General features: G+C 43.1%; 1 protein-coding gene across 1 annotated transcript in view; it reads left to right on the forward strand.

Moving 5' to 3' along the window:
* The window catches only part of PXT1 (peroxisomal testis enriched protein 1), a 28,993-nt gene extending 17,324 nt beyond the window's left edge, over positions 1–11,669 (forward strand). The window contains 2 exon segments of the mRNA XM_047103043.1: positions 4,911–5,041; positions 11,562–11,669. Coding sequence (XP_046958999.1) covers positions 4,911–5,041; positions 11,562–11,669 — 239 coding nt within the window.
* Positions 11,670–11,816: the final 147 nt, after the last annotated feature.

Genomic DNA, 11,816 nt, shown 5'->3' on the forward strand with positions numbered 1-11,816 from the left:
TTTGATTATCTTGTCACAAGACTTCTCACTTCTCCAACATATGCCTATTTTATTTTTATTTATTTATTTTTCAAATTAACTATTTATTAATTAATTTATTATTTATTTAACATTTTTTTTAATGTTTATTATTTATATTTGAGAGAGAGAGCATGAGCAGGGGAGGGGCAGAGAGAGAGGCACAGAATCAGAAGCAGGCTCCAGGCTCTGAGCTGTCAGCACAGAGGCGTATGTGGGGCTCAAACCCATGAACTGTGAGATCATGACCTGAACTGAAGTCGGACGATTAACTGACTGAGCCACCCAGGCGCCCCAATTTATTTTTAATTTACATCCAAGTTAGTTAGCATATAGTGCAATAATGATTTCAAGAGTAGATTCCAGTGATTCATCCCCTATGTGTAACACCCAGTGCTCATCCCAAGTGTCTTCCTTAATGCCCTTTACCCATTTAGCCCATCCCCCCACCCCCACCCCTTCCAGCAACCCTCAGTTTGTTCTCTGTATTTAAGAGAACATATGACTATTGTAGAGCTTTGATTTAGTAATTTCTTTCCTGTAATCTTATAGTATTTCTTATACTGTGGTGGCATAACTGTTTTGCTGTGTAAATGTCTGTAGGAGAGGTGTACTGACTCTCTTTAGTCAACAAATAATTCTGACTAAATAGGTTGAGTACAAGAGAGCCCTGAATCCATTTTGCATTCGACTTTTGTGAGGAGTGGGTAAATGACCAGAAGCAAAAACAAAAGCCTCTAGCGTCAGGAACCTAGTTTTTAAATTTTACTTTCAGAGTCTATCCTGAAGCCAATGTATAGCCAACGCTATTTCTTACACAGTTTTATCTATATTCAACAGCTCTGGACAATGATAATTGACATAGATATTTATGATTATTTGTTTGGTTACAGGGAAGAGAAACCTACTCCGGTCACCTCCAGAAAGCTGTGGTTGCTGGTGAGGATGCTTGTGAAAGAGAACTGAACTTGGAGGGTTCAAGTTCTAAGGCAGTTCTGGGGCCAGTCTTTTCTTTTTCTTGCTTTCTTTATAAGTGTTTGCTCTGCTTAGGTCTTCTCTATCAGCCAGCTTCTTCCATCTCTCCTTCAAATGTTTCCTTCCCCTTCATAATTTTCACTTGCAAAGGCTTTGACTTATCCTGGGCCCAACATAATCCCGTGGCATTCCTGGTCCCACTGCCAACTTTTCCTTTAGTCTCCTGAACTTAGTCTCCTAAACGTTGAACAGAGAGGAAGGGACCCTGCTTTCTTTTGGCCAGCCAGTGGATGATATGTTCTTGGCTCAGGTGTCCATCTCTGATCTAAACAGCTGTGGTCTGGGGTTGGGGTGGGGACATGGGAGAAGGAGCTAGACTGCTTAGGCAATATGGCAGATTCTTTTGGAAGGGGGTGTGGGCAAGTCAGACAATGATTGGCATCTTTAATGAAAGGACTTTAAGGTGTGTTTCAGGATTCTGAATCACCTGAATCATTCTGAATCGTCACCATTAACAACAACAACAACAACAACAACACACACACTGACACATACACAGTCATATTCTGCATACCATACTTAACCAAGTAATAATGCCCATTAGTACAGTTTAGAAGGAAATTTTCAACAAGCGTTGAAAGATGGTTAGAAAATACTGTTATAGTGTTTCTCCTGATTCCCCATGTACCTCTCTGACTATTCCTTCTCAGTCATTTTTGTGGGCTTTTGTTCCTTTGCCTATCTTGTTAGTCATCAGTCTTATCCATCAGCTACATAAACTCTGAAAGATCTTATCCACGCCTGCATTTTTATTGAATAAATAAATAACTCTTAAATCTTTAACTTCTGACATCCCTTGAGCTTCAGGTATATTCTTTTTATTATTATTATTATTATTATTATTATTATTATTTGCTTCAGATATATTCCAGATGTCTGCTAAGATGTCCTACAGGTACCTTAAATTTATAAATGAACTCGAATTTTCTTCTTCCTCTTTCTGCCTGCCTCCTCTGCCTTCTATACCTGTCCTCCCTCGACCCTCATTCTCTGTACAGGCTGATAGTGCCATCACCTTTCCAGTCTCCTGAGCTGGCAAAGTAAGAATTTCCTTTTCCCTCACCTTTCTCAGCAAATCTTTTGCCAAATTCCAGCCTATTCTGCTTCCTAAACATTTATAGAATCTGTTCTCCCCACTCCACCTCTGTTAGTACTATTTCAGGTTAGTACTAGTTCAGGCTCTGTATGCTGAGGTTTAAGAGCATGGGCTCTGGAGCCAGGCAGTCCTGGGTTTAAATCCTGGCTCTCACGCTTTCAGCCACTGGCAAGTTACTCATTCCCTCTAACCCCACCCCTCCGCCCCGCCCCCCCACCCCCCCCCCCCCCATCCCCAAGCCTGGTTGCACATGGGAACCACTTGAGGAGCTTTAAACAAAATACCAATTCTTGGCTCAACTGATTTCGTTGGAATGGAGTGAGGCCTGAACAGTGGGAGTTTTAAAAGCCTCCCCAAGGGATTCCAAGGTGGAACCAAGTCTGAAAAGCACTGCTCTAAACCACAACTCTCTCATCTGTAGCATGGGGTAATGACCTCACGGGGGTCATTGTGAGGGAGTAGTCAGTAAGATAATGCGTATATGGTCTGGCATGTGGTAAGTATGCTAGTTATTTTTAGGCAACTCCTTATCATCTCTCTGCAGCACTTTGCCGTAGCCTTAAAAAAAATTTTTTTTTAATGTTTATTTTTTAGAGAGGCGGGGGAGGGGTGGGGGTGGGGAAAGGGGGAGACACAGAATCTGAAGGAGGCTCCAGGCTCCAAGCTGTCAGCCCAGAGCCCAGTGCGGGGCTTGAACCCACGAACCGTGAGATCATGACCTGAGCCGAAGTCAGATACTTAACCGACTGAGCCAGCCAGGCGCCCCTGCAGTAGCCTTTTAATGCATTCCCTGCCTTAAGTCTTGCCCATCTTCACTCTGATCCCAGAGGGTAAGAGCTAGGAGCGAATCTGATCAAGTCATTTCCTGCTTGAAACCTTTCAGTGGGTCCCCTGCCCTACTGGATGAAGTCCCAGCCTTTCACTGTGCCTTCATGATTTTGCTCTTGCCTACTCTGTTACCCACCTTTTTCTCCCATCATTCGCTGCCTTTTAACAGTAGCACTACTTAGAGGTTATGTACAAAGCCTCACTGTCTGTTACCCCTATGCCTTTGCTCATGTGACACTTGTTGCTGTTGGCAAGGTCTCGTTCCACTCCTTCCCAGCTGGCCCCGCCCCCGTCTCCCCATCTCTCTCTTCTTCTCCTGGCTAATTCTTATTCATCCTTCCTTCTTCAATGCTGAACTCAGTTATCATTTTCTTTGGGACATCTGCCCCGGCTCCTCTGTGCAGACCTTACTTTTACTTACTATAACATGTTGAACTGTGGTTTGTGTCTCTCTCCTGCTAGACTCTTTGAGGACGGGACTTAATCTCTCAGTAGTAAGCCCGAAAAATCAAAGTCCTTCAAATTTTGAAAGTCCTGAAACAAAACAGGTTCAATGCGTAATTTGCTGTATCTATGATACAGCTTATATCTATTTTAGCACAAATTTATCTTCCTCCCCTCTGTATTCCTGAAGCACTTGCTAATTGTTTAATCCCTAACCAGTGGGTTATCAGCAACGTAAGACAGAAACCTTGTCTTTATAAGTTCCCCAAAGCACTCAGCACAGTAGTTTACTCATAGTGTTGCTTAAAAACACTTACTGGTTAGGGGAGCCTGGGTGGCTCAGTCAGTTAGGCATCAGACTTTGGCTCAGGTCATGATCTTGCCATCTGTGAGTTCAAGCCCCTCACTGGGCTCTGTGCTGACAGCTCAGAGTCTGGAGCCTGCTTCAGATTCTGTGTCTCCTTCTTTCTCTGCCCCTCCCCCATTCTGTGTGTGTGTGTGTGTGTGTGTGTGTGTGTGTGTGTGTTAAAAAAACACACTTATTGGTTGTTGGAAGCAAATAAAGTTTGGAGGAACTCATTCAAGGATCATGGATATAAGCATTAAAATGGAAAGCTCTATCTTACAAAACTATAAAGATACAGATCTGTACTGTCCAGGATGATAGCTACTAACTGTGTTTGTTTCTTGAGTGCTTGAAATGTGGCCAGTTGAGGAACTGAATTTTAAATTTTATTTATTTTCAATTAAAGTTTAAAAACTGATACTTGATTAAATTGTTGGAAAACTATTAAGTACATTTGGAACAATATATATATATATATATATATATATATATATATTAACTTGGATATATGATTCTACCTTTTAAACTGTAAGTTTCATGAAACACAAATACAAATCAGGGTTTTCCAATGAAAAGATAGCACCTGGATTGAGATGTGCTGTAAGTATGAAATAAACACTGGATTTGAAAGACTTAACTATAAAAAATGCAAAACATATTGTTGGTAATTTGGGGATGACTGCGTGACTCAGTTGGTTAAGCGTCTGACTCTTGATTTCAGCTCAGGTCATGATGTTAGGGTCGTGAGATCAAGCCCATGCTGGGCATGGAGCCTGCTTAAGATTCTCTCTCTCCCTCTCCCTCTGCCCCTCCCCTGCTATCACTCTCCCTCTCTCTCTCTCTAAAAAAAAAATTGTATTGATTATATGTTTCATGATAATATTTTGGATGTATTGTCTTAAGTAAAATATATTACTAAAATATTTTTGCCTGATGTTACTACTAGAAAATTTAAAATTAATGTGTAGTTTGAATTATGTTCCTATTGAACAGAACTAATCTATTCCAATGCAAGGCTTTGCTTTTCTATAGTCATCGATGATGAGATTTCATCCCTTTCATTGTCTAAGACAGTTTTTAGTGACTAGTGGTGAGTGATTTATAGTTAATACTCTCTTTTGAACTCTTTTCTGTTCAATGTAGATCACAATCTGCCTTCTCAGCCCAAGGAGAGTAGCATTGGCCAGAACCATCACCAGGAGGAAATAATCCACAAGTTGGCCATGCAGTTAAGAAACATTGGGGACAGCATCGATCGTGGGATGGTTCAAGAGGTACGTCTTCAGTTTCCCCAGAAACAGCCAGTCAGGTAGGAAGGAAGAGCAAACAGAACAATGACTGCCGAGTGGCTGGGAGGCCCAGGAATTAGCAGAACATGAGGATTAATAATGTCCAAATGCTGAAACATTAGATCTGAAAATTGTGAACCTGAGTCAAAGCCAATATTTGATCTCACACTTGTTACTCAAACTGTGGTCCGTGGACAGCAACATCAGCATCATGTAGCACCTGGTCAAATATGCAAAAGCTCACGCCCCAGCCACAATGCCAGAGTCAGGATCTACTTTTTTACACACACCCCAGGAGGTTTGCATGCACATTCAAGTGCCAGAGACTTTGCTCCACACCCTCCAACCAGGGTGCATATTAGAATCACCGTTGAAGTTTTAAGAACTACAGATGCCTGGGCCCCACCTTGAGAGATTCTAATTTTATTGTCAAGAGGTGTGGCCTGGGCATCAGGTACTTTAAAAGCTCCACAGGTGAATCTAATGCCCATTCAGGGAGGAGAAAACCCTTAATTGTGGTTTTCCTCCTTGAACCGACCCAGAGGTGATGATCGAAGCCCCACTCCTGCTGATTTCTTTGTTTCTCCTGATTATTACATGAGATAATAAGGGAAAACGGGAAAGAATAATGGTTACTGTTTGAGATCTTAGAGGAGCTCAAGTCCACTAGAATAACCTATAGTTGGCAGTGGAGAGAGAATGATATGTGAGGCTCCACAGGGGAGGGGGCTGCCCCTCAGAGCCTGACTTCTTCCCCTCAAAAGTACCTGTCCTGTGAGGATTCATCACTGCTGCTGCCATCATGCTGGTTTCAGGGATGCCATGTCCTCTTTTATGCTCTGGTTCAAATGTGGCTAATACTCAGCCTTTCCCCCAGGTAAAACGTTCCCTGAGACAAAACATGAATGAACGGTCCCAACAACAACACTACTGAAAGTAAGAAGGAAACAAAGAGGAAAGAAACACAGAGAGTCAAATAAAATACCTGACGGACCGATTTCATCCAAGCAAATTTTATTTAGTGCGTACTATATGCAAGACTCAGTCCCAGGCATTGGTAGCTAGAGCAGAGAGCCGGACGGAAGGGGAGCCTGCTCTCATTGAACTCGTGCTGAACAGTAAAGCGGATGACTAGTCAGGCAGGGATACAGGCTCAAAGCAGGATTGGGGATACCGAGTGATGGAGAGTGACTTTGGATGGGTGATCAGGGAAGGCCTCCCTGGGGAGGCAAGATTTGAGCTGAGACTGGAAGTGAGGGAGTGAGCCATGGGAATACCTGGGGGACAAGTGTTCCAGGCAGGGGAACAGGGAGCGCGTGCGATAGGAACAGGCCTAAGGAAGAGCGAGGGGGACCAGAGTAGCTGGAATGGAGTGAGTTGAGGTCCAGGAGTTGGCTTCAGTTGTAGAGGCAATGATAAGGTGTTTGGGTTTTACCCTACGCATAAGGAAGCTTCTGGAGAGGGAGAGCAGGAGAGCTTTGTGAGCTGATTCACATTTAGAATGGGTACTGGCTGCCGAGCAGAGAGTAGGCTGTTGTGAAAATTAAATGAGATAATCTTTGTAAATCACTTAGAAGAGAACCTGACCCAAGGAAAATGATCAATAAATGTTAACTCGAACAAAAAATTGTTTTCTGCCTTTGCCCTTTTAATAGTTGTGCCCTGGACCACAAAACAGTTGGAGTTGACCACCTCTGTGCTATGGATCGTTTACCAGCATGCTCGAGATATTTACCATTTCCTTTCTATGCTACAGTTTCCTCTGTAGGAAAGTTTTCACTGATGACTGGACTTTATGCATTCTTTTTTTTTTTTTTTTAATTTTTTTTTTTCAACGTTTATTTATTTTTGGGACAGAGAGAGACAGAGCATGAACGGGGGAGGGGCAGAGAGAGAGGGAGACACAGAATCGGAAACAGGCTCCAGGCTCTGAGCCATCAGCCCAGAGCCTGACGCGGGGCTCGAACTCACGGACCGCGAGATCGTGACCTGGCTGAAGTCGGACACTTAACCGACTGCGCCACCCAGGCGCCCCAAGGACTTTATGCATTCTAGGAAAGCCCTTAGTGTATCTTCCCTGCCTCTTTATCTGCTAATTCTGAATACTCATGGTTCCTTCTAATTTTTTCTCTGAAGAGGACAGAGGACAAATCACAACCAACTATTTTCTGTATTTGCCTCAACCCAATCAAGAGGTCACTGCTCTCCGTAGCCTCCTATTCCATTTTTCTCCCTTTCTTTCTTTCTTTCCCTTACCTTTGAAGTTATAATTTACTTGTGTCTTAAATTGACCCCTACAGCTTAATAAGTTGACACTGAACTCCCTAGCTTTTTTTAAAATATGAGGGGCACCTCACAGTTTGTGAGTTCAACCTCTCCTCGGGCTCTCTGAGCAGAGCCCACTTCAGATCCTCTGTCCCCCTCTCTCTCTGCCCCTGCCCCACTTATACTCTCTCTCTCTTAAAAATAAATAATTGAACTTAAAGTTGATTCTGATGATGGTTGTACAGCTCTGTGAATATTCTAAAAACCATTAGCTGTACATTACTCAACAGGAAAATTATACAGTATATAAATTTTATTTTTCCATAAAGTTATCATTAAAATTTTTTTTAATGTTTATTTATTTTTGAGAGAGAGAGAGAGAGAGAGCATGAGCAGGGGAGGGGCAGAGAGAGAGGGAGACACAGAATCCAAAGCAGACTCCAGGCTCTGAGCTGTCAGCATAGAGCCCAATGTGGGGTTGGAACTCATGGAACCGAGAGATCAGGACCTGAGCCGAAGTTGGATGCCTAACTGACTGAGCCACCCAGACGCCCCTCATATTGTGGTTTTGATCTGCACTTTCCTGATGGCTAGTGTTGTGTATCTTGTTATGTGCTTACTGCTCATTTGGATGTCTCTTTGGAGAAATGTCTGTTCAGATCCTTTGCCCATTTTAAAATTGGCTTATTTGTCTTTTTATGATTGAGCTGTTGGAGTTCTTTATACATTCTAGATGTAAGTTCCTTATTGGATATATTATTTGCAAATATTTTCTCCCATTTTCACTTTTTGGATGGTGTTCTTTGAAGCACTGAACTTTTAAATTTTGATGAGGTTCGATTTACCTATTTTTTCTTTTGTTTCTACTGCTTTAGGGGTCATAGCTAAGAAACTATTGCCTAATCCAAAGTCATGAGGATTTACACCTATGTGTTCTTCTAAGAGATTTATAGTTTTAGCTGTTAAATTTAGGTCTTTGATCCATTTTTGTGTATGCTGTGAGTTAAAAGTTTATCTTCATTCTTTTGCATGTGGGTATCCATCCAGTTGTCCCAGAACCCTTTGTTGAAAAGACCATTCTTTCCCTATTAAATTGCCTTGGCATCCTTGTCGAAAATTAATTGACTGTAAATGTGAGCGTTTATTTCTGGGCTCTCCATTCTATTCCATTGATCTATATGTCTATCCTTATGCCTGCCCTAGCGTTTCCTGCAGCATTTCACAAAGTCGGCTTTGCCCTAGGCTTTGAAAGGTACCTTGGCCTGGACCACAAAATTGCATTTTAGGTCACCTTTAAGTAGCTCACGGTGCGTCTAAAAAATAATAGTGAAAATTCCTCCTAAGTGTGGCTCTAAAATGCTCAAGGCTTTTTACTCTGCTGCTTCAAGACTTAAATCAAGCAACTGTAGCAGAATTTCAAATCTGGGATGATGTATTTCTTTTGTATATAGTCATCGCAGATTCACCTTTTGTATTCTGTTTAATCAAGCGGTCACAATGATCCTCCGGATGTCTTCCTGCTTTTGGCCTAAGGAAACTTTCATTCTTGCGCTTGGAGCTCCCTAGCAAGGAGTTCACCAAGTTCTGCTTTTGTCTCCGAGTAGATCTCTCTTGAGCTGCTACAAAGCTTGGTCTCTTGTTCTTTTCACGTAAGCAAGTGTTCTTTGTTTTCAAGCAGGCCTTGATTCTCAAAATAACGTCTTCTATTTTGCTATTTAGGGTTTTGGAGGGATTTTGGTTCAAGGACCTGGTCTTTTTTTTTTTTTTTTTTTTTTAAATCTGGAGCATGTACTTTTCCTAGATATAAACTATGTTTTAAAATAGTCTTCCCATTGCTTTTAGGATCTTAAATGTGTCTTTGGAATTTTATCTCCATAGGACTCTCTCCTTCTGGGTTCTAGTAACTGTGCCACCCTGTATCCCCAACAGTACAGGCAACAACTCAGACGTTACCAGCCCACGTGGTATTGTGCCACCTGTGTGCTCCCCACCTTTGTAGACAGTCTCTTTATTTAACTGTCCCTGAGTTATCCTAATTTGAGTGTGCCATCTGTCTCCTCTGGGACCCTGACTGGTACAGTAATGCATACGGAATTTCTTAGTTTGTTTAAAAGAGGGAAGGGAAACTAACATTTATTATTAAACAATTTCTTCCAGGTACTCTTTGAGAGACTCTTATGTGTTTTAGTCAATTCTCTCAATAACTCTATGGATTAGTGGGTTAGTATGAGGTTCAGAGAGATTAGGTAACCTAAGGTCATTTGGCAATTAAGTGCCAAAGCTGGAATTAAAAATTTTTTTTTTCAACGTTTATTTATTTTTGGGACAGAGAGAGACAGAGCATGAACGGGGGAGGGGCAGAGAGAGAGGGAGACACAGAATCGGAAACAGGCTCCAGGCTCTGAGCCATCAGCCCAGAGCCTGACGCGGGGCTCGAACTCACGGACTGCGAGATCGTGACCTGGCTGAAGTCGGACGCTTAACCGACTGCGCCACCCAGGCGCCCCCAAAGCTGGTATTTATATATATGAGACTTGGTGCTCTGTACCTTTTCTCATCTACCTTGCTGGAAGGAAATCCATTCCATTTTCCTAACTGATACCAACTATAAAAGAGAAAAGAAAACCCTTTAATGATTCCTAGTTGCTGACAGGACAAAGTCTAAATTCTTTAGCTTGCCACTGTTGGTTTATCATTCATTCATTCATTCATTTATATAACTAATATTTATAGAATACTGTCTATTATGTGTCAGGATCCGTTTAAGTGCTGGAGATATAGCAGTGATTAAAAGAGAGAAAACTCCTTGATCTCATGGAGCTTATATGCTTGTTTTTTTTAAACATTAAAAAAAATTTTTTAATGTTATTTATTTTTGAGAGAGAGAGAGCAGGGGAGGGGTGGAGAGAGAGGGGGACAGAGGATCTGAAGCAGGTTCTGTGCTGACAGCACAGAGCCCGATGTGGGGCTTGAACAAACCGTGAAGTCATGATCTGAGTTGAAGTCAGACGCTTAACCAACTGAGCCACCCAGGGGCCCCTCTTCGAGTTTATATCCTAAAAGGGGAGACAGACTATAAGCAGACAAATAAAGTATGCAGTTTATCAGTCAATGACAAATATTGTGCAGAAAAATAAAGCAAGGAAAGGAAGGAGGAGTGTTGGGGGGTTTACAATTTTAAGTAGAGGGGGAAGGCCTTACTACTGAGAGGATGACTTCTGAGTGAAACCTTGACAGAGGTGTAGGAGGGAGCCGTGCATCTCTGGAGGGGGAGAGCAGTGGAGGCGGAAGGGGGGTGGGAAGCAGAGACGTGGAGGCAGGAGCATGTCTGGCATGTTTGAAGAAGAGCAAGGAGGCAGCGAAGGAAGCTGAGTAAGGGAGAAAGTAGTAAAAACTATGGTCAGAGCGGCTGGTTGGGGCAGAGTAGGCAGGATCCCAGGTCCCCCTGAGGACTGAAGCAGGGCCATGGGAGAGCACTGAGCACAGGAGGCACATTTCACTGTTCACCAAGGCTGCTGTGTGGTGAATAGACTGCAGGAGGAGGGGCAGGGCCAGGGAGAGCCATGTGTTCTTCTCTGATGTTCCAGAATAAACAGCGGCCTTTACTTACTCCTCCACAAACCTGCTGTGCTGTCACCTCCCACTTCGCTCATACTCACTCCCCCCTACGCTCATCTAAGTCCTATCAGTTCTTCCAACCCCAAAGCAAACACCTGGCTTCTTTGAAAGGACTAAGAAAGTGCCCTGCAAAGCCAGAGGCAGAGGTTACCAGCCCCAGAAAGAGTGCCCCCATGTGCGGATGGTTCGGATGGAAAAGATAAATCCAGACGAAGCTTCCCAAGGCGGGTGGAGGAACAGACCCAGATATCCTCCTGCTCATACAATTCATAAAGCAGCCCAGGAAGCTTGTTTGTGGCATTCGTTGAATTAATATTGAGTTTCTACCTTTGGATTATTCTATCGATTTAAAAAAAATTTTTTTTAAGTTTATTTATTTTTGACAGAGACAGAGTGCGAGCATGAGCTGGGGAGGGGCAGAGAGAGAGAGAGAGAGGGAGACACAGAATCCGAGGTAGGCTCCAGGCTCCAAGCTATTAGCACAGAGCCCGACCGAACCCACGAACTGTGAGATCATGACCTGGGCCCAAGTCAGACTTACGCTTAACCCATTGAGCCACCCAGTCGCCCCTATTCTATCGACTTTTTAAAAAAGCTTCTCTCTCGCTCTTCTGTTCAACAGGATCTTCTTCAGCAGGAAGTCAGGGAGGCACTGGCTCATTGTGTCTTGGTTTTCTTTGGAGGAGTTCACGCACTGCAGCGCTTTCTCTGGAATATCCGTTGGATGTGAAAGAAATGTAAATGCCACCTTCTAACCTCTGAGAAAACAAGAATCCCACTGGGGCAGATGGAAGCAGACCCTTCTCTGTCTCCCTCTCTTTTTACTCATCACTGTTGGTTCACGCCCGGTTTCTTGGAGGACTGCAGACTCACTGGC

The sequence above is a fragment of the Lynx rufus genome, unplaced genomic scaffold, assembly GCF_022079265.1.
Source record: "Lynx rufus isolate CCGP_SWC_20201006 ecotype Redwood Valley unplaced genomic scaffold, mLynRuf1.p SCAF_6, whole genome shotgun sequence".
Taxonomy (NCBI): Eukaryota; Metazoa; Chordata; class Mammalia; order Carnivora; family Felidae; genus Lynx; species Lynx rufus.